This window comes from Delphinus delphis, chromosome 18 (genome assembly GCF_949987515.2).
Source record: "Delphinus delphis chromosome 18, mDelDel1.2, whole genome shotgun sequence".
NCBI lineage: Eukaryota > Metazoa > Chordata > Mammalia > Artiodactyla > Delphinidae > Delphinus > Delphinus delphis.
The window spans coordinates 67,877,586-67,900,488 of NC_082700.1; the positions used below are offsets into that span (position 1 = coordinate 67,877,586).

Sequence of the window (22,903 nt, forward strand, 5' to 3'; positions counted from 1 at the left end):
CCCTGCAACACACAAGTCCAGCTTGGTTGGGTTTTTTTGTTTGTTTGTTTTCTAAGGGGAAAAAAAACCCAAATATCTTAATTAAATTAATTAAATGTACAAACACCATAGGGTTTCATACTGAATAAATAGGGCTAATTAGACCCCGTGGCAAGTCTGAGTCACGAGTTTGTCTCAGCCTCGGCATTGTCTCAGGTTAGGATACGGTCCAAGGGCTCCCACTCATTGTTGTACTTATTATTATTATTACTAATAAAATCTAATGTATGGTCCGCACGCCTTCAGAGTTCCGGTACATCTCCTCGTCGTCAGACTCAGAAGTGGTTCCACTGCTGGAAGGGGTGTGGAGGTGACTGGGGACCCCACTGGGCTGGCAAACGTACCACTCATTGAGGTTGGTCACCTGAGGGGACAGAGTGCTCGAGCGACTCCTGGTTGGGTCCAGCACAGGGGACAAGGGGGCACCCACTGGAGTCCCCACCGATGAGTAGCCCAGGGGTCCTGGAGAGGGTGGTGGGGACTTGCAGTGAATCTTCATGTGCTTCCTCAGCGAGCTCGGGTGGGTGTAGGATTTGTCACAGCCTCGGATCTTGCAGTAGTAGGGCTTGTCGCTGGTGTGGACGTGGGAATGCTTCTTTCGGTCACTGCTGTTGGCAAACTTCCTGTCACAGCCATCAAATTCACATTTGAAAGGCTTTTCTCCTGCAATAAAACATAGGAAAGGTTAACAAGTGCTTTTCAGAGACCTCTCACCTGAGAGAGAAATCTTAGAGCAGACATGAGGATGCATCTTCCCATCCTCCTGAAGACCAACTCCCAGTCTAACTCCTAATTCCCATGTTCCAGGATTCAACAGGGAAGGGATGCTGCGGGGATGGGCCTGGTGTCCCCTGGCCTGGAGGCTCTCCTTGGACCTGGGCTTGCGAGAGGCTGGATGTCAACCCCGAAGTACCATAGGGGTCGAGGTGAGAATGGCTAGAGCATGGTCCAGGCTCTAACACTGAAATCCAGCTAGGACCCAGATTCCCGCATCCTTGTTCCCCTCAGGGTCTATACACACAAAAATTCAAGCCCATCCCCTGTCAAGATAAATGCTGATAAAATACTTCCAAAGCCACAGCTTGGGTGAAGACCATAAGAAAAAGAGAAAAAAGACAAACACATATTCTCAATTAAAAGTAAACTGGGGGTGATGCAGTAAAATTATAATAATGGCATTTTGTTTCAGAGTGTTCCCCAGGATTTCCCTGATGGGAAAGGAAAGGAAATACACCAAAATCCTGTTCTCTCCAGAAATAAAGACGTCTGTGAAAAACATGATCCCACCACTAGATTTTTTTATAAGCCTAGCTGGGCAGAGAATAGGCTGTTGCCCTCTTCGTTCTACCAGCTTTCCTCACAACTTGCTGGGCAGTTGAGACCCTAGAGGAACAGAACCTTAACAAACGTTAATAAAGACTACAAGCCTTAGCCAGAACCTGGCATCCCCTGATGGCATAAGCAGACTTCTTATTCTAACACTGTTTAACAACCAAAAAAGATCGACTGTTTACCAGAGTCTCTGGGCCCATTGCCCCTTTAAGCTGCCCTACCCACCCCAGGAGCACAGGGCCTTTCAACACAAGGCCCAAGGTCCAGGTGGTGGAAATGCTCAGTAAGACGAGCAGATATGCAGCCACACTACACTTTGGTATTAAAAAGCAGAAACAGGAAGACAGCAGGTAACTATGAATTTTCCCCCTCCCCTTAGTATCCATGAACTTGATGTATTTGAGTCCATAACTGAACATGTTATCTCATACATATTGTGGTATAATAAATATATTCCTTATATTTAAATGATTTAAAAAATAGAGTTGAATTTCTCTACATTTCAGCAGCTACTCTGGTGACACACAAGATATGGTCTTTTCCTTGGTTTCTGACAATTTATTTTTTAAAAAGCCAAACAACTATTAAGACAGCTTAGTGTACATAAATTTCTGTGGTGGACTTTCCTGTACAAATATTTCAGTGTAATTTTCTCTTTTTTAATTTCATCAATGCTAATTGCTTCAATGCCAGAGTACGTTAGCACATCTGAAAAGTATTCAGATGCCTGGAATATAACATATACTACCTGGAAATACTGCTTTAAAGCAAAATTAAATATTATCATTTAATATTTATAATATATTTATATTATTTAATATACCTCCTGCCTTGGGTCATGAAGAGAGGGAAAAACACAACATAATGCAATGATAATCGTAACCTTTAAAAATTCTCTGTAGAGGGGCTGCAACAAAAACAGTTAACCGAGTTTTATCAAAACACTGGTTATTTGTCCCGATTTCTACATTCCACTTTAAGTTGGCTAATACTAATTTAATATAGCATTCTTCCAAAAATAATTATAATCAGCTTTTCTTCATCATGGAGGTTTAAGTAATTTTATTCACCCTATGCAAATGTGCAATGTTGCTTTTTAGAATTCTTATGTTTCTGCACAAGCCAAGTATCTTGGATTGTGCAGAATAAACGGCTTGGACATTGCTGGCTCCACCACTGCACATGTTGAAAGAGAAGCATTAAGAATCAGACCCAGGGGCTTCCCGGGTGGCACAGTGGTTGAGAGTCCACCTGCCGATGCAGGGGACACGGGTTCGTGCCCCGGTCCGGGAAGATCCCACATGCCGCGGAGCGGCTGGGCCTGTGAGCCATGGCCGCTGAGCCTGCGCGTCCGGAGCCTGTGCTCGGCAACAGGAGAGGCCACAACAGTGAGAGGCCCGCGTACCGGGGCGGGGTGGGGGGGGGAGAATCAGACCCAGAAAAGGCAGATACGGAGTGGAAAGAAAGGTAGAAAAGCAGGGATAAAGGAGAGATGGAAGAAAGTACAAAAAAGAGAAAGGGTGATAGAATTGCCTATTTTTATTCAGGGGGGCCTACGTACGGGGAGGGGGGCAGTTAGCAAATTCTCCCTGCCTAGAAAGGGTGAGAGACCCTAATGTTTACATTTCAGATTCTGACAGAGGGGTCACGTCAGAATTTAACTACTTACAGAGTTTTAGAGAGTGAGGGAAGCTACGTGTGAGAACTCGAGTCCAGCCCAGAGGAAGGTTATAAATGGAATTGGGGACACGTGGGTCAGGAAATGGGCCTTCAGGAGTGGCCGGGGATTATTCCCTTTGATCAAGCCGTTCCGGGATCCCGGGTAACCCCCAAAAAGGGAGAGCCTTGTGATGGGGCAGGGAGCCCGGCCTGGCCTTTCTCTGGACACAGTGCTCAGTGGCTTAGCGGCCCAGGGACGGCCCAAAACACCCGGCGCGGGTCTGAGCATCAACGCGAGGGCGCTCTCATCCCTGCCCGAGGGACCCGGCGAGGCCCACGCAGCCGCCGCGAGCCAGGCGAGAATGCAACCTTGCGCACAAGGAACCCGAAAACAAAACGGCCCCGGGTTCCCTCGGCGCCCGGGTCTCCGCCCCCGGCAGCACGCGCGCACGCCCCCTTGGGGCCCGCCCTCGAGGGGGGCGGGAGGCTGCCTGTCCCCGGGGGCCGGAGAGCCGACACCCGGTCAGCTGCCGCGCAGTCAATTTCCAGTTCCTTGCCTGACCCGGGCGGAAACGGCCCTCACCTCCGGGCAGCCCCCTGCCCGCCAAGGGATGATCTACTCCCCTCCGAGGCCTGGAAAGGCGGGAAGGGCCCGAGGTCGCGGGCTCCGCTTTTAGGGGTTCCCTTTGGGGGCGGCTTCACTTCGCGCGCCCCGCGCGTCCCGCTCACAGCCCCAGGCCCCTGTCCCGTCGGCAAGTGCTGGGCACGGGGGCCAGCAGCTGGCTTAGCGGGCCAGGGAGTTTTTACGAGAGCCTTGCGGGACGCTTCCTTTTGGCAAAATCATTAAGTCGGACTGATCCCGATTAGAGAAGAAAGGGGCTGGCAAACGGAACTCGGGGGAAAACGCGCTCCCAGCCGGTCAGCGAGCCAGTCCGCAGGAGGCCTGTCAGGTACCGGCGACAGAAGCAAGGCCCGGGGCTCCAGCCTCGGGCCCCTGGACCCGGCTTCTCACGCAGATCCCCCTCACCCCTCCGCCAGTGGCCTCGGCCCCGGCCGCTGGCCAGGCGTTGCGGCCCAAGCCCGGCGCTGCCTCCTCGTCGTCGCCGCGCCGATAAATCAGCCAAGTAATTACTGAATGTAAACTCTACTTAAGTGTCCTCCGAGGGATAATATTGTCTGTCCCTATAAATCCCGACTGCACTCGCGCTCATCAGCGCTTCTGCCCAGCGCGCTCGTCTGTTCCAAGGGCCACACGGCCCACTGGCGACATCCCACGCCCCAGGCCGCGGCCGTGGCACCCCCTACGGCAGGGCTCGGGGTGGGGACGGGAGGGTTCCCCAGAGTGCCGGGGGCTCCTTCCAAGTCCCACGGGGGGGGGGGTAGGCCCCAACGACCGCTGGAGACTCTGCAGCTCGCCCTGTCCTCCTCCAAGGAGAACCTTCCTTTAAATGGCCAGAACCCAATTTCTCCAGCACCCTCTAGGGCATGTGTGATAAACTGTGTGACGGCGCGTGTGCGTATAGGTGTAGATGAAGGTGTGTAAATGAGTAAGTGTGATTGTGTCATCAGGGCACAACGACGTTCCAGAAATGAGGGAGCGGTGTATGAGGGCATATGGGTGTGTGAAGTTGTTCGTGTTATGTGTGTGTGCACATGAACGTGTACTGTGGAGTGTGTAACGGTGGGCGAGTGTGTGTGCGTAGGGGGAAGGTCCCCGGAAGCCCGAGGGCGCATTACTTTCGCATTTTGCACCCCTCCCCGGAGGGACAGGGTCCCCTCTCCCCTCCAGGAGGGGCCACACCGAGCTGGGCCTCGCGGCCCCAATACCGCAGCAAATCCCACGCGCCCCTCGCACGCCCGCTCTTTGGAGCACGGCGACCGCGCGGGACCTGACATCCGATGGGGAGGGAAGAGCCGCCGGGGCGGCTCCGGCCCTCCTTCCCCATCGCCCTCCCCAAGTTCCCGGGGCCGGGCGGAAGGGGGCTGCCGACCGTCCTGGGCGCCTTCCTGCTCCGGCGGTGGCTGCTTCTGCTCCGGGGTGGCGGCGGCGGCGGCTGGAGCGCGTTGCCGGTCCCGGCGGAGGGGCTGCGGGAGCGCTGGAGACTCCACCGTGTGGGAACCCAGCGCGGGGCCTGTGTGTGCTATCGAATTACTTATTCATAGAAAAAAAGGGGGGAGAGAAAAAAAAGAAGTCACATGTCCGGGTTATACGTATGCGAAGAGAAGCAGCAGAAGGAGGGAAAAATTAAGGCGAGCAGGAGGAGGAGGAAGAGAAGCAGCGGCAGAAGCGGCGGCGGCGCGGGAGGCGGCGGCGGCGGCGCGGCCGGGGACAGACACCCACCTGTATGAGTGCGCTTGTGGATCTTGAGGTTCTCGGAGCGCGCGAAGACCTTGCCGCAGCCCGGGAAGGGGCAGGGAAAGGGCTTCTCGCCGGTGTGCACGCGGATGTGGTTGATGAGCTTGTATTTGGCCTTGAAGGGCTTGCCCTCGCGCGGACAGTCCTCCCAGAAGCAGACGTGGCTGCTTTGCTCGGGGCCGCCCACGTGCTCCACCGTGACGTGGTTCACTAGCTCGTGCATGGTGCCGAAAGTTTTGGAGCAGGGCTTGGCGCCGCCGGCCGGGGGCGGGGGCGGCGGCGGCCCGGCCAGCTCCTCGGGGTCGATCCACTTGCAGATGAGCTCCTGCTTGATTGGCTGCCGCATGTAGCGCAGGAAGGCCCCGGCCGCCCCTGGGAGGTGGGGGTGGTGCTGGTGCGGGTGCTGCGCGGGCGCGGGCGGCGGTGGCGGCGCCGGGGGCGGCGCGTGGTGTTGCAGGTGGGGCCCGGGTCCGGCCGCCGCGGCAGCAGCCGCCGCCGCCAGGTTCAGGTTTAAGTTCACGGCTCCGTAGCCATGCAGGGCGGCGGCTGCAGCGGCCGCCACCGCACCGTAGTGCGCATCCCCCGAGCGCGGCGCGAAGGGCGGCTCCCCGCGGCCGTACAGTTCAGCCGCCGCGGCTGCCGCCGCTGCCGCCAGCCCCAGGCGCATCTGGCCGTTGAGCGGGTGCGGGTGGCCGCCGGGGCCTCCCGGCGTGTCGTGCAGCGAGGGAAAGAGCGCCGGGCCCCCGCCGCCGCTGCCGTCCGGGCCAGCGTAGGTGCCGCTGGCCGAGATGAACATGCCGGCCGAGTGGGGAGGCGGGGCCGAGTGCTGGGGGGAGCCGGTGCCGGACCGCTGCTCCCCTCCGAGCGGGGCCCCGTGCATGGCCGCCGCGGGGGCCGTGGCGGAAAGGTCCCTCCGGAGGACGAAGTCCCTGCTGTGGCCTTTGCCGCTGCTGCCGCCGCCGCCACTGTTGGTGGTGGTGTAGCCCGAGAGGCCAAGAGGAGGGGGAGGGGGTGAAAGGGAGGGAGGAAGAGGAGGGGCTGGGGGCGGGGGCGCGGGCGCGGAGGACTGCACGCTACCGCTGCCCCCGCCGCCAGGGTAGGTGCCGGCGCCCGGGTGCGAGACCGAGGCTGCAGCGCGGGCGGCGGCCGCTGGGGCCTCGGGCTGTGCCGGGAGCGCCTGGGAGGGAGGGCTGAGGCCGAACGCGCTCGCCTGGGCCATGTGCTCGGGTCCGAGCGGAGTGATGGCCACGCCGGGGTCAGCGCCCAGGTCCCGAGGGCGGAGGTGCGCGGCTGCGGCGCGGAGTTGGGAGTGGGCGGCCGCGCTGGCCAGCGCCGGGAAGCCTGTCATATTCTGAAGTGGCCTGGCCTGAGCTGTTGCCAAATCCGCTAATCTCAGCGCTGGCGGGTTCCTCTTGCTCAAAGGGGTCTCCATCAGAACTACACAGACTCACAGGCCCTCACTGGGGGGACTTTTTTCCCTCTGCCCGCCTTCAAAAACATGTATATGTTAGGCGCTCTTTAACTTCTTTGTCCTAGCCTCCGAACTCTGCTTATTCCCGTTCCCACTCTGTCTTCCAGCGACTGGCAGAGCAAACACCACATTTGAGCTGCGCAGTGGGACCGAGATTTTGGAAATAGCAAGGGTGGGATTGGAGGGAGCCGCGTGATTGGCAGCAGCCGCGGCTGACCGATTGGCTCCCTTTCAGGCTCAGCGGGCATCCGCCCCTCTGCTCCTGGCCGCCTTCGCTTTCGCTTCGCGCCCCTTCCTCTCCCCGAGCCCTGCGTCCCCGCCTCCCCAGGGATTCCCAAGTTGCACTTGCAGAAAGTTTGCTCCGGGCCTGCGCGCGCAGCGTCCCGCGTTCCCATGACGCGCCTTGCGGGGAACGTGCGCCGGCACGCGGCCGAAGGGCGCCTGGAGGCTCTGAGCTGGGGACCCCCCGGGGAGCAAAAGGCGGGGGGAGCCCCCAAATTCAAAAGCCTTCGCTCACTGCATGCAGCATCCCTTCCTTTGGAAGAGCTCCGGGCTGTTGACTGGGGGAGGAGGGTGAACAGATGTATGACCGTCATCCTACTCGTAGAGGTGATACTAGAAACTTCTTATTTGGGAAGGACACTCAATCTACCGAGCGCTCACAGAGGGCGCACAGACAGTAGATGGAATGAGGAAGGATATTAAAATCCTATTGGTTGCAAAACACCAGGTGAAGTCAAAAAAAATCTTTCCCCAAAGGAACCGTTTTACCTCGACTTTTTAGCTCATGGGATCCTTTTCAACATGGTTCAAAGGAGTTGGCTCGAAGTGTAATCTCACTGCTCATCGGTTCTAGATCTGCCACTTCCAATTAGATCTACCGGGGGGCAAAAAACATCGGGCAGCGATTCTAACTTTTGCTTCTCGGAGATAACAGTGGCAGGGCAGGCCAAACAGCATCTCTCCAGAGGGAAGCGGCTAAATAAACGATATCCTTTAAGCAGAAGTTCTCCTTCCGGTCCAGAACGCACTCCACATGGGTGCCTCAGTTTCTTTGAAAGGACCACAAGTTAGAATTGATCCAATAAAATAATCATTTTATTGGATCAGTATCTTTGCGGTTTATATGCTGATAGAATGACCTTTTATCCTGTTATTTTCTAATAAGCTCATCTAGCAGGAGAGATGTTTTACTTGAAAACCATAAAAACTGACTCTAAAAAAAAAGTGAGCCCCATCCCTTTCAAGCGAGTTGCTATCAAATCTTTTTAAAAAGTGAAATAGGTCCTTGCATCACTTTGGGGGGGGGCGGAGAAATGTGACATCCCTCACACTTTAGGGTCCTTACTGCCCCAGAGTGTCACTTCAGCTTTAACAAGAAAACACCTTAAAATTTTGCCATGTTCCATGATGCTCAAAAATTAAGCTCAGGGTTTTTAATTTTTATTTTCCTGCCCTAAATAAAATTATTTGAAAAAAAAGAGGATAATGACTAAAAAGTGTTTTTTTTTTTCCTTTTGGGATACAGTCAAACATGTTACCAGCTTAATTCGTTTACTGTCCAAGTTTTTTTTTTTTTTTTTAAAGACTACATAAAGCCATCATCTGCGAGATCGTCCTGAGAAGTGGTAAGAATTATTTTCAAAAGAGCTGATTCGGTAGCCCATTTACATTGGTGCTAACAATGTTTAACAGGGAATTTCCCTGTGAGCCTTGGGAATGTCATTTCTCTTATAAAACTGACAAGCAAACAAAGAAAATAGTACAATCAAATTTCAAATGGGCATTTTCTTTAAGTTTCATGAAGCTCAAATACGGGGAAATAAGAGAGGCATGAGTGCAAATACAACGAAAAGTTTTTAATAAACAGCAGTGACAAAATCCACATCTGTATTTGGAGAGGAAGAGTCCTTCCACAATTTTCAAAGACTTAAAGGGTCTCCAGCCACCTAGGCAAGGTGGAGGGAGGACAGTGTCATTTCTATGAATGCTTTATGGAGAAAGAATCATATGTGGAATTGTCACCACTATCTTCATTTCCTCTCAGAACATTTCAAATATTTCCTTTATTTGAATTTTTTAGCAATACTCGTCAATACTTCCATAATGGCAGCTTTGCGTTCAATCCTGCAGGTTATAAGTTCAAAACAAAACAAAACAGAAAGAATGAATAAAGAAAGAAGAAAATAAACCCAACTTAGCCTTTAATATAGACTGTTGAGCATTTTTATTGTGCAATAAAATGGGTACCTCCACCTCCTTCAAAATAGCTTTTCCTCAAAATTATAACTGCTTTGTTTTATTGAATTGCTGAAATTTAATGGTTTAATGGGTGAAGGCATGAAGGAAAGGCTGTAAAAATGTGAATAATGGTGCAGCAGAGCCGTGCGGAATCTGGAACCCGCCTCCTTGTACAACTCTTGTTAAACACAGCGTGATATGTATCTGTCATCTATTTAATATGTCTTAATTCAAATATAGCTTCCTGATCAATTTCTTTTTATGGAAGCTTTAAAACAGAAAGACTTTTTAAGGAAATGTTAGAGATTTGAGTAGCGATTAGAAAGAGATATTTACAAAGTGTGTTTAATGAATATTTGCAAATTTATGACCAAACTCAGACCCTAAAAAGATAATTGACTCAGGTAATCGACTTGAGATGCTAATTCTTCAAAGAAAGAACTGGGAGCAAAATTTCAATCAACACCAATAAGGCGCCAATAAACCGCCTGCCAATTAAACCTGAGAATAGGCCTAGCTAGATGGTCATCAGGAAGGCTCGCAGTGGATTTCCGGGATTGCCTTTCTTTATAAAAGAGCTTTTTATTTTGTAGACGCGCTTTTTGTTATTGTGATGACCCGCCTGACCCCAGGTGCGCTGGTTCTTTTTCAAGCCATTTGGGAGCCAAATTAAAACCCCTTAACATCCCGAGTTTCTAAGGACCCAATAACTGTGTCACACTTCCTAAGTAAATACCAACAGTTTCCAGGACGTTGAAGAAAATAATAAACAGCAATGTGGGTTTTTTTTTTTTTTTTTTTTTAAGCAGGGGGCTGTAGAAGTTATGCCAGTTCTGTGGATTTGGCCCCGTATTTCCGCGGTGGTGCTGGTCGTCAGGGTGGATCCTCAAAACCCATGCCCTTGTCTGCACTTCTGCAGCGGAGGTGCTTATGTGGGGCAGCAACGTGACGATCCGTGGAAACGCCCTTTGTGGGGTCGACAGGTGCTCCTGGGGGAACATCGATTTCCAGCCTTCTCTGCTGCACCCCGAACCTCAACCGGCTCCCGGCCCCAAACAAAGGCGGGAAGAGGGTGGAGAGGGACAGTAAACGCCGAGCCGGCCCGAACCCGGCGGCCACGCCGCGCTCCGCTGCCAGGAGGCGGCAGAGCCCGGTCTCTGGGGATGCCCGGGCGGGCGCTCACGGCTTCCCGCTGCGCCAAGGGGGGTCTGTGGCTCCCCGGTGCCCTCCGTTCGTCCCTGAACATAGCCAAGTTTCCTTGCGATGGCTGTGGGCAATTAATAAACTCTAAGGGAAGTGAATTGGACATTTCCTGGCTTTTGAGCCTTTGTTTGATTGTTTCGGCAGGCGAGGGGAGGGGGTACGCTGGGGACAGTGAGGTGGACAAGAAAGGAGCTGGGGGACCCACCGAGTTGCCTTTTATTGCCTTTGCAATTGCTTTACGGCTCGCCCGTCCCGCGTGGTTTCCGCAAGGGCGGCCTCCTTGCAGAGGGTGCCCGGCGGGTTTGGAGAGCCTTGTGCCATCTGGGCTGCTCCAGAGGCAGGTTCAAGGGCGGAGAGGGTGACCCGAGTCATTTGAGGGCTCAGAGGACTTTTGTAGCCCAGCCCGAGGGCTCCAGTGGGTGCTCAACTGGGAGGAGGAGGGTTATCAGCTGACAATGAAAGAGGGAGTGAGGAGTCCTCTCTAAAGCCGGGGCTAGGTGAGCAAAGGGGCCCACAAAAACTGCATTTTAGTTGAGCTTTGACATGGCCGGAAGTGATGAGGACTTTGGGTTCAAGGGCTTTTTCCCAAGTCAAGCTCGCCAGGTGGCGACTAGGCAATGAGGTACCCGGCCACCTGCCCGGCTTGCACTCGGCAGGGACCAGATCCCCACCATCTAGCCCTCACCACTGGTGACCTGACCTCGTGGGACCTGCGACCCAGCCCTGGGGCCTTGGGTGCCGGGAAGCACCGCGCAATTCTCAGCTGTCTGAGAGCTTCTCGGAGGGTTGCCTCTGTTTCCCGCCCTTCTGAGCCCGAGCTGAATCCTCAGACTCCACGGCTATGTGTGAGGCTAAGAGTAACCAAAAATGTGCTTCTTGATAAAGTTTTTGATCCCTGTCCCATGAACATGGACTTAATGAGGATTAAAAACAAAGCCAAAGATAAAACCCCAGAAGCTTGGGTTATGTGACCATAATTGAAACGTTGGGGTTTGTTTGTTCGTTTGTTTTGGACACTCAAGAATTGGACTCATCCCATTTCCACCTGACCTTAGTGCTTAAAAGCCCTTGAAAAATTACGGCTCTCTTCACTTCCCCACTACGAAAATATAAGTTGAGTAAAATTGACCTGTCATTAAATATTATCATTTGGTTATCAATCATTTTTACCCTCAGGGATGGGGGTTGTTGGAGAATGGCCTCTGACGCACGTTCGACAATTAAGATTGGTAATTTCTTGGGAAATGTCTAACTGTTGTCTTTTTTTAAATGCTTAGAAGGTCCACACAGGAAGCAGAAACCCCCTTATGTGCACAGTTCGTATAAACGCCCAATATTTCTTTATGTTGGCTCCAAGATGTGCTTCTCCTCCCCTTCATGCTTTATCCTTTAGAATGTTTTTGGATGGGGGATAAAGGAGGAGGAGAGGTTGTGCTTTTATTTTTAATCTCAAATTTTGTGGGTAGTTTCTCCCCATTCTATACCCCTTCCAATATCTATACTTCAATATTTGAAGAAGCTGTTGAGATAAATCAAATAGTGACACGTTGACGGATTTACTTGTGTAAGCAATATGGTTGACATATGGCATTGTTATTTATGAATGACAGCATAAATTGTATTACAAAGTCTATTGCAATAATACTGCAGTTTATTGGAAAGCTGCTCGCCTGTCACCGGTATTCAGCCTCCCTGGATGTAGTTTTCCTGGGAGCCCAAAGGGTAACGGCCCTCAAAATAATTAAACACATTGAAGTAAGCTAATGCCTTCTGTTTTGGGGGTTGTTTTTGTTTTTGCTTTGTTTTACAGCAGTAGAAACTCTCCCATCAGGAAAGGAGACAAAGTAAGAACAATTAGTCCTCTTACTTTTGCAAAAGCACAACCAACCACTGTCACCTAGAAATGTTGGCTTCTATTTTTTTCTGAGTCCCTAATGACAAATACACAAACATTTGCATCCCTAACACTAAACTGCTGGTGAGGATTTATTTTATATAGACACTTTTTATAGGCCCAGTTACAGAACAGTAAATTTTAACTGTAGAAAGAAGTTCTTTTAGCAGACTAGAGAGGCCCTTATCCTATGATTCTCCCCACCTCCACTAAATCTCCCCCTTCTTAAAAATGGTATTTAAAAGTTACAACATTGGCTGAGATTTTCACGATTTCCCTTTCTTTTACATTACAGATTTCCCCTTCTTTTACATTATACTTCTTTAAACCTCGGACAAAGATCTTTTGTTCTAGGTGAGTTTTACGGGGGAGGGGGGTCCCCCACCACACATGTGGTCCTTCATGGGTCAGGGGTCGCCCAGCCCAGGAGTGGCTGAGAGGCTGAATCAAAGGTGACCTGCAACTTAATATCCTGTTGATGATCTTGTTGAATTTATGAGTCTGTGATACAGAGGATAGTGCTGAAATCCTGTGAAATCCTTTTTTTTTTTTTTTTTTGTCCAGTGTATATAGACAGCTGATTCCACATTTTTTTCCCTCCCATCTCTTCCCCCATCTCCATCCCTTTCCTTAAGAGGAAAATTAAAAGTTTGAGTGGTATGGTCACCGAGTGTTTCTGCTTTCCAATTCAAAGATCGCTTTTGTTTGCTTGTTTGTTTTTGGTTTCTCCTGGCCAACGAGATACACCTGTGTGTGTGTGAGTATGTGGTGTGTGCATTTGCATTGTTTTTATGTATATGTACACAAAATTCTCATCATAGTCAACCCTTTACAGAAGCCCACAAACCGCAACAAGGTGTTCAGTGAATGAGTATTTGATGGGATTTTCTGTTTTTTTGAAGACAGCCCGAATTATCTATTACACTGTCATTCTCTCCACTTGCCGGGAAAGGGACGCCAGCCTTGGCACCCAGGGGCCCGCCATACAGGGCCATCCACATGCAGCAAAGCCTGGAGTCTCGCTGGCCTAGCCCGGCGCAGGCTCTGTGAGATCTCCAAAGAACAATTTTGGAAAACTTACAAAGAGGGTACATGTTTGCCCGATGGGGACAGTTGTGGGTCCCGAGGGTCTGACCCCGACACGGCGGGCCGTTCTAGAAACCTGTTGAAAAACTGAATTCACTCACAGGGCGCGGAACTCAGCTTCGCCGCTTTTTTCCTTCGGCCAAGGAGCGCAAATGTACTTTTGAGGCAATGACTCTGAAAGCCTTTGCAGGTTTTTTTTTCCTCTCTCTCTCTCTCTCTCTTGCTTTCTTTCTCTCTCTCCCCTTTCCTTCCTTTTTAAAAAACAGAACAAAACAAAACTGTGTCTTGAGGCAAAGGGGTTTTGCAGTTTGTAGAGAAATAAAGCGCTTCTAAGAGGGGACGGCGACGTGACTTTGAACTTGGCTCAGCTCCTCCGTGTCGTGCAGAGGGAGGAGAACTGGAGCCCGGAAAGAATAGCCAGGAGGGCCCAGCCCGCAGGGTCTCCGGCGGGAATTAGCTTTCCGCCCCACCACCCGGCCGCGCGGCCCCCGGACCCAGGGCCAGCGAGCGCCCAGCGGCGCCGGCCCGAAATGGGCGCTGCAAAGAGGAATGGAAGCGAAAGGAGAGAATGGGGCGGAGAGGAGAGGGGCAGAGGCGCGCAGCGGGGGCGAGAAAGTGCGGAGGCAGGAGGACTTGAAGAAGTCTGATGGCTTGGGAGAAGGAAGGGAAGTGAGGTTTGGAGATGTGCAGGATCGCTATTCTCACGACCAGTCTCTAAGAGAATATTTTCTTTTGGAAACACTTTTGGAGTAAGCTTTTCCAATTCCCCCGCCGTACATATTGATGAATAAAATAAGCAAGTGTGAAAGGCCGTGCACCGGGCAATTTTATAGATTCACTGTAGCAGGGCAGCCTTCCTGCCTGGAGTCCGTCTCCGTCTCTGTCTCTCAGGTCCCTCTCCGCTTAGGAGGGCAGTTTGGCATTTGCCTCCCCCTCCCCCCGACATAGAGAGAGGTGTGTGGAGAAGAGGAACATTTCCTCCCTTCAGAGAAGTCGAGAATCCCCAGCTTTCAGGCAAACTCCCTGGCTTTCAGACAAAATGCCCCGGCCTCCTTCCTTCTCTCCCACCCCCCTCCAGGCAGGGAAGGGGGACAGCGGGAGGGCATAGGGCCCCTTATGCGAGGGGCTGCGGCCGGTCCGACCTTCAGAGAGAGACCCGCTCCGGCCGGGAGAGGCTGCCTGTGCCGGCGCGGGAGAGCCCAGTTCAGCCAGCGATCGCCGGCTAGAGTTGTCTTCCCGCGTTTTTGTTGATTGCATTTCAACATGAAATTTTGAAATGCGTGTGGATTATTTTCTCTTACTTGAATTTTATTTCAACTCCCAGAGATTTGTTTAAAGGAAAAAATAAATAAAAAAGCAGTTCCCCACTCTAGCTAGGCGAAGGCGCTGGCCTCAGGCCTTCCATTCACACCTCCGCAGCCTCCGGGCCCGCCGGTCCCTCTCCGGTTACCTCCGGGGCGCCAGCTTTCAGCGGCAGGACAGGAAATGTCCGCAGCGGCCAACCGGGGGCCTGGGGGATGACCGGAGCCCCGGGGCCGCGAGGCAGTCCCCGCGCAGCACGGGGAGCAGCCTCGGGCCCGCCACCGCCTCGAGGGGGTGGTCCCCGCTCCTGGAGAAGGCTTGATACATGTCTTCTAGAAGGTTTAAGCCCTACCGGTCTGGAGATTTCTTCTCTGGAGGCTCTGAGCCTGACCCTCGGCCAAACTGCAGCCTGAGCCTTGCCTGGCCGCGCGCCTAGGGCGTCCCCACACCTCCCACCCTACCGTGGCAGAGGCCCGGGCTTCTGGGCATCCACCCCGAGGGTGACACCATCTTTAAACCACTTCCAAACAACCACCTCCCTCGCGGGGGCCGCTGCCCAGTGTTTACAGCCGTAATCACAGGAGGACGCGAGCGGCGGGGGGAGCGGAGCGCGCTGAGCTCCGGCTGGGGGCCGCGGCCGGGGAGGGGGCGGCGTCTGGGTGAGTGTCCGGAGGGTGGGAGGAAGGGGCACGCCTGGCTTTCTCTAGGCCCTCCATCCCGCACCTGTGTTTTCAACACCACAGAACAAGTTGACAAAGTGTGTGTTGGGGTGATGGGCGCGGACAAGGAGCGTGCCAACCGGGCAGGAGACCGGCCCCCGGGCCGCTCCCCGCGGCGCCCTCCAGGGGCGGTGGAAGGGGGAGGCCCGGGTCTGCAGCGTCCCGGCACGCAGAACCTCCCGCCCCGCGGCCTGGTTGCTAGCCAGGTTCTCGGGCAACCAGGGGTGCCCGCTTTAGGTGCCCGCCAGGAGCGGTTCGGGTCCCCGGGGAATCGGTGGCCTCTACAGAAGGGCGCGAGAGCAGGGTGGCGTCCCTTTCCGGCCCAGCCAAGGGCGCTGTGACCCCGCGGCCCAGCCCCGCGCGATGCGGGCCGCCCGGCTCCGGGGAGCGCCGCGGCCGGCCGGACGAGGAGCCGCAGCGCCAGGAGCGCGGGCGAAGAGCGGGAGGCTGGCAGACCCGGCGGGCTGCCACCAACAGCAGCAGTCGGGGAGGCGGGGAGCTGGAGGGGCGCTGGGGAGGAGGGGCGGACCGGTCGCGGGGCGGGGGCGCCGGATTGACGGGGCCTCAGCGGCCAATGGCGGCGCCGGGAGGGCGGGCGGGGCGGGAGCCGCCGTTAAAGGGGCGGTGTGAGCGGGAGGCCCGGCCTGAAGCCCGAGGGAAGGAGGGAGACCTGGGCGGGAGGCGCGGGGCCGAGGGGGGAGGGGAGAGGAAAAGGAGGGGACAAAAAATAAAAAATAAAAGCCTGCGGCTTTGGCGCCCACTGAAATAAGCGGAGGCGGTGGCGAACGGAGTCCACCGCAGCCGAAAGCGGGAAACCTACTTCGGCCTCTTCGCGTTTGCTCGGGCTGCGCACTCCGCTGGGTCCTCGCGGGTGCGGCCGCCCGCTCCGGATCCAGTGTCCCGGGCCGACCGGCGAGAGGGAGGGAGCGAGCTAGAGAACACTTTTTTATTGTTGTTATTGTTTTCCAGCCCAGCCTCCCCTCCTCCCGCCCCCCCCACTTGCCTTCTCCCCTCCCACAGCCCCCTCCCCCTCCTCCCCCGCCTCCTCCTCCTCCCGCACAACTTAAAGAAAGAGGGAGCGGCGCGGCAGCTTCCTTCATCTGGGGGAATTCGTAGCCGCTGCCAGTTTACTACACGAGGCGCAGCCAATGCCAAGCACGGAGGACGAGGAGGGCTAAATACCGCGGCCGCGAAGCCGAACAATACCGCCGCGCGCAGGGCGGCGCGGCTAGGGCCGCGGGGGAGGGAGCAGCCGACAGAGCGCGCCGCGGAGAGGGCGCCCGGCCTCCGTCCGCCGCCCCAGCTCCCCCGCCGCGGTCAGGTGGAGCCGCGGGCGCGCCGGGCCGGGGCGCCGAGCGCGGAGGTCGCCTCGGACCTCGCCTCGCCAGCCTGCTTAGTCCGTGCCCGGCCGCCGCGGTCCGGCACCTTGGCCCCGCGGCTGCTGTGATTTCATTCTGCAGGCGCGGCTTGGCGCTGCCGGGCCCCGGGGCCGCCGGGCGTACGAGCGAGTGCGTGCGCGCGCGAGTGCGCGCAGGGGTGGGGGCCGCTGCGCTCGCCCCCCGTCGACCCCCCTCTCCGCTCAGTTCCCCACACCTCCTCCCGCTCCCTCCTCCCGCCCGCCTCCCCTGCCCTGCCCGCCCCCGCCGCAGCTCCTTTAATACACTTTGGTTCTCCGCCTGGCTTTGGACTCTTCTCCACCACCTCCTCCTCCTCCTCCCGCGCCTCCTCCGCCGCCGCCTCCTCCTCTTCCTCTCCGCGCTTTCGCTCCGCGCCTGGCCGCCCGAGGCAGATCCAGGCGGCGGCGGAGGCGGCGGGCGCAGGAGCGCGGCTCCCGGGCCTGAAGCCGCCACCACCTCCGCCGCCTGCGCTCGGAGCCGGGCGGCCGCTGAACGTACCGCGCGCGGGGCGGGAGTTGGAGCCGAGGAGGCGCGGGGCTCGCCGGGGTCGGCGGGGAGGGCAGACGCGCTGGCCATGCTCCTGGACGCGGGGCCGCAGTTCCCGGCCATCGGGGTGGGCAGCTTCGCGCGCCACCATCACCACTCGGCCGCCGCGGCGGCGGCGGCGGCGGCCGCGGAGATGCAGGACCGCGAACTGAGCCTGGCGGCGGCGCAGAACGGCTTCGTGGACTCGGCGGCCGCGCACATGGGCGCCTTCAAGCTCAACCCGGGCGCGCACGAGTTGTCCCCCGGCCAGAGCTCGGCGTTCACGTCGCAGGGCCCCGGCACCTACCCCGGCTCCGCCGCGGCCGCCGCGGCCGCCGCCGCGCTCGGGCCCCATGCCGCGCATGTCGGCTCCTACTCTGGGCCGCCCTTCAACTCCACCCGGGACTTCCTGTTTCGCAGCCGCGGCTTCGGCGACTCGGCGCCGGGCGGCGGGCAGCATGGGCTGTTCGGGCCGGGAGCTGGTGGCCTGCACCACGCACACTCGGACGCACAGGGCCACCTCCTCTTTCCTGGCCTCCCGGAGCAGCACGGGCCGCACGGCTCGCAGAATGTGCTCAACGGGCAGATGCGCCTCGGGCTGCCCGGCGAGGTGTTCGGGCGCTCGGATCAGTACCGCCAGGTGGCCAGCCCGCGGACCGACCCCTACTCGGCGGCGCAGCTCCACAACCAATACGGCCCCATGAATATGAACATGGGTATGAACATGGCAGCGGCCGCCGCCCACCATCATCACCACCACCACCACCCTGGTGCCTTTTTCCGCTACATGCGGCAGCAGTGCATCAAGCAGGAGCTCATCTGCAAGTGGATCGACCCGGAGCAGCTGAGCAACCCCAAGAAGAGCTGCAACAAAACTTTCAGCACCATGCACGAGCTGGTGACCCACGTCTCCGTGGAGCACGTCGGCGGCCCGGAGCAGAGCAACCACGTCTGCTTCTGGGAAGAGTGTCCGCGCGAGGGCAAGCCCTTCAAGGCCAAATACAAACTGGTCAACCACATCCGCGTACACACCGGCGAGAAGCCCTTCCCCTGCCCCTTCCCGGGCTGCGGCAAGGTCTTCGCGCGCTCCGAGAACCTCAAGATCCACAAAAGGACCCACACAGGTAACCGCGGGTCGGGACAGGGACGGGGCGTAGAGGGGAAGAGAGGCCGTGGTTGGTTGGCTGGGAGAAACGCGCCGACCGCCAGCCCCTGCCCTGGGATGGGAGATGTTTTTGTGTGTGCGAGAGAGCCAGCAGCTTGCTTTTGTTGGAGCATGAAAGAATATTATTGGGTTGGGTTTTTCCATGTGCGGAAATTGAGTTTTAAATGATCACGGTAACGTCAAAGGTATGCTTTGGGTGATGGCAGTTGCTTGGTCTGCTCAGCCCCGGTTAATAATTTCCGTACTAAATAGAACGCACAAAATAAAACTGCTCTCCAACTTGGTGCCCGGGAATCGAGCCTAGAGAGGATTCTGCCAGCTTGTCTGAATGTGCTTTTCTGCTCCGGGTGTGTGCGTTTGAGTGGCTTGTGTGTTTTCCCACTTCTTTTACTCGGGGTCCAAACGTCCTTACCCGGACTGTTTCCCATTAAAAATGAGTCTGGTGTGAGCCGAAGCTGTAAAGCGTTTCTCGTTTTTAAAGCCCGTCTCGAGGTGGGTCGCGGGGCTTTACGGTGGGTTCGCAGCAGTTTGTGAAATTCTCTAATGGGCACCAGAGGGTTTGCGATTCCAAACTTGGACCGACAACCGGGTCAGCAAGAGCCCGGGGCAGCGAGGCTCCGCGGGGCAATCGCGTGAGAAGAGAGAGCCGAGAAAGAACGCGCCTCTCGCCTCATAGATTATTCATCTATGACCAGGTCCCAGCCGAAATCGTGCCAGACGATTTCCTAAAAGAAAGCCAAATGTTTTAGCAACTTCCCCCGTCAATATTTACTCCGAAGTGGGGATGCGCCAGCGGCCTATTGTTCTCTTCCGGGAAGGGAGGGAGCCGAGGTGCGAGACAAGCTTTTAACAAGGTTTAAAATTTGAGAAATCTATTTGCATGAAATGCTCGCTTTCGAGTCCTGCGTCTGAGCGGATGTCTTTAAAAAACAATTTAGGTGCTAATGGAATTTAACGTTAAATGGTCCCCTTTCCAAGTGGAACAATGTTTGAGTTCTCACACCTCTAAATGACTCCAAGCATTTGGAATTCTGGCAACAGGATGCAGGGACCGCCAGAAAATTAAACAGGGAGATTCTGAAAGCCTTTGCTGATCCCCCCACACCCACTGCCCAGCCTGTGCCTCTCTGCAATCGCCAGGTGCTGCCTTACCTCTGATATTTATCTCTTTCCCAACTTCTCTTTGAAAAGACTGGAAGTGAGCCTAGGATTATCAATTTGCAGAATTTTGGACGAAAAATACTGGCTAAGTCACTATCCACAGCACAGTCCCCAAACAACACACAACAACTCCAAACGTAATTGCCTACTGGCCCCAGAGAGAAACCGACCGCAGCCCAGCAGCCTGTGTGATTCTGATAATGCCCCAAATATTTTGTCATAATAACAGCTTCTCCAGGGTGAGACCAACTCGTTAGAAGCTGCGAATCCAAGAAGCACTATAGAAAGGCAGGCAGGAGTGGGGTGCTACCCCACATTCGTCATAAATTTGAGGAAATGCGGGTCAGCCTGGAAGAAAAGTAAAATACGAAATTAATGAGCACGACTGTCAGGTGGCAAGGCAGTTAATTTCGTCTTGGTTCTGCCACAGAAGGGATCCGCCTTGTTTAAGGAAGCCAGGCCCTTATCGCCCCTCTTTCCTCCTCCCGGAGGCCTGGCCCCCTCCGGGGTGGGTGCGGGTCCCGGGGGGCTCTGGGCGTCGGCAGCAAGCGCCCATGTTCGTGTCCACAGGGGAGAAGCCTTTCCAGTGTGAGTTCGAGGGCTGCGACCGGCGCTTCGCCAACAGCAGCGACAGGAAGAAGCACATGCACGTCCACACCTCCGATAAGCCCTATCTGTGCAAGATGTGCGACAAGTCCTACACGCACCCCAGCTCGCTGCGGAAACACATGAAGGTACCACCGGGGAGGCCGGGAGGAGGGCGAGGTGGCCGGCCCGGGAAGGCGAGGGTTCCCTGGGGCCGCGAGGGGGCATTTCTGGGGGTGCTCCTCCCGGGGGCCCGGCCCCACAGCAGCTGCACTCACACCCAGTCCCCTTTGGTCTCCCCTCCCGGCTTTTGTCTTGAAGGTCCATGAGTCCTCCCCGCAGGGCTCCGAGTCCTCCCCTGCCGCCAGCTCCGGCTACGAATCGTCCACGCCCCCGGGGCTGGTGTCCCCCAGCGCCGAGCCCCAGAGCAGCTCCAACCTCTCCCCGGCGGCGGCGGCGGCGGCGGCAGCGGCGGCGGCGGCGGCGGCGGCGGTGTCCGCGGTGCATCGGGGCGGAGGCTCGGGCGGCGGCGGCGCGGGCGGAGGCTCCAGTGGAGGCGGCGGCGGCGGCGGGGGAGGCGGCGGGGCGGGCGGGGGCGGCGGCGGCGGCGGCTCTGGCGGGGGCAGCGGGACGGCCGGAGGCCACAGCGGCCTCTCCTCCAACTTCAATGAATGGTACGTGTGAGAGGCCGGGGCCTCTCTCTCTCTCCCGGTCCCCACCCTGGCGCGGCAGCCCTCCGGTGGCGATCGCCCAGGGCACCCTGTGACCGTGTTGTTAAAATTACGAATCTGATTTTTATGATGATGGAAACGATTTTACCAGCAGAAGGATTTTTTAAAGTTTTTTTTTTTTTTTCTAAATCTAATCTAGGCATGAAAAGCAAAAAGATCCCTTCCGGAGTCTCTGAAGCTAAAAATATAAAATAAGAAATTAAAAAACCCATAAAAAAATTGAACCAAACCCTCCATGCCTTCCCCCATGCGCGCTTTCCTTCCCGCCCCTTTCCCAGGCTTCTGACAAACTGTACATAGCGGACTCCTCCTTCCTTCTCCGACGTGGTTTTAATGGCTTCTTGGTGTATAGAAGTTTGTCCATTTGTAATTCTCTGGATTGCGTTCCTCCTGCCTTTCTTCCCTTCCCTTCCCCAAGTGATGGGCTTTTTCTTTTCTCTTTTTAGTTTCCCCGGTTTCTTTTTAAGTAATGTGGAAGAAAATGGTTTATTTTGTATTGTGGTATTGAATATTGTGTTCCTTTTTATGAGGCAACTTGATTGTAAACTTCATGCAACTATAGACTGGAAAAAACAAGCCGTGCCAAAGTCTCCCTTCTGTTTCTTCAACATGCTGATCCACAGCACTCACACATCACCACCACCAACGCTTGTGAATGTATTTTTCTGTTAGCTGGGTTTACATGTGATGTTTTAGTGCGTTTGCAAGTTCAATTTGTTAGTTCCTGTATGAAAGATTTTGGTGGGGGGGGGGGAATAAACGTCGTGCCGTTAGTTTTTTCCGTAATAACACCCTTCCTTCTGTAAATACCCGTTACCATATTTATCCATTTGTAATTAAATTATGGTATTAACTTGCTACAGAGGAAACAATATTTATAAAGAATGTTTCTTAACTATAAATATGTACAATTGTGGGCATAAACTGTTTCAGATTTTTTATTTGAAGGTTTTAAGTGGTTTGATCATTTCTTGTGATATGTTTTGAGAGTAATGCATACAGAAATATAATAAAATGTGTTGAAACTGCATGAACATACTATTTTTTTCTAGCAAACTTATTCAAGGAAATGGGGGGGAGGCAGCTGAGGGCTGACATGGGTCTGGATCAGCTGCCTGATTGAATGGGAGGCACCACCTCGCATTCTGGGGAGGAAGGTGTATGCTAGAAACTGGGCCAAACTACCCCTTTGGCAGAAAGTCTCAAAATTATTTTCTCTGTCCTTTGTGTGGTAGCTGAGAGTGAATTAAATTTTTGGAAATCCCCTGTAAGGAATGGCGGCAGGAACCTTCAGGGTTTCTAATGGCTCCATTATCTGAGGGAATGCCTTTCTTTCAGCTATTTGGACTGGATTTAAGAGCACTAAACATTTCCTTATTCTTTGTTTTCCCTCTTCCCTGCCCCCTTTCCTTTCCCTCCCTCTGAAAAGCTGAGGTACAGTTATTTTTAATTGCATGTTTAAAACTGAGCTGAGTACTCTGTTTTTGAACTTGGCTCAATGATTATAGTTTAAGGGCCCCTTTCTACTAAAAGTTTTTTTCTTGAAATTTTAAACAGAGAGCTTGCTCAAGAAATCCTGCTTATCTGCCCAGCCGCTGCTCACCAATAAGCACGATGTTCAAGGGAGGAAGGTGACAAATAGACTACATTTTGATTTAGGAAAGCAACAAACCATCGGCCCCAAATGAAAAGAGAACCTCTTCAAGAATTCTGTGAAATCAAATAGAATAAGCTACAAAGACGAAAATGGCCAGGTGGAAGTGAGTGAGGCAAAGGACGGACCACCAGCTTTCTCCAAGGTTTGCAGCCTCACTCGCCTACCCTGCAAGAGTTTAACAGAGTTTTCAAACAAGATGATCTAAGGAAGAAGGGAAAAATAATTTTAATAATCAAAGGGTAGGAATGAGGGTATTTGTTTTTAAAGCCCTGAGCCATCAAGACATTTCTAGAACTTCCTGAGTACCAGTGTTGCTCAGAGAGGCCCTGGCAGTCCCGGAGTCACCCCCCAGCGGTGAAAAGGTTTGGACATCAGTGGCG

General features: G+C 54.7%; 2 protein-coding genes across 2 annotated transcripts; one reads left to right on the forward strand and one right to left on the reverse strand.

The window, feature by feature from the left end:
* Positions 1-259: 259 nt before the first annotated feature.
* On the reverse strand, positions 260-6,833 carry ZIC5 (Zic family member 5). The gene is made up of 2 exons (XM_059995478.1): positions 5,372-6,833; positions 260-702 (listed from the first exon to the last, which is right to left on the reverse strand). Exons 1-2 carry the CDS (start codon positions 6,816-6,818, stop codon positions 260-262), a joined length of 1,890 nt encoding a protein of 629 aa, XP_059851461.1. The 5' UTR covers positions 6,819-6,833.
* A 10,312-nt stretch (positions 6,834-17,145) lies between these two features.
* On the forward strand, positions 17,146-21,886 carry ZIC2 (Zic family member 2). The gene is made up of 3 exons (XM_059995479.1): positions 17,146-18,348; positions 20,121-20,284; positions 20,457-21,886. The coding sequence occupies exons 1-3, from the start codon at positions 17,274-17,276 to the stop codon at positions 20,817-20,819; spliced, it is 1,602 nt and encodes a 533-aa protein (XP_059851462.1). The 5' UTR covers positions 17,146-17,273; the 3' UTR covers positions 20,820-21,886.
* Positions 21,887-22,903: the final 1,017 nt, after the last annotated feature.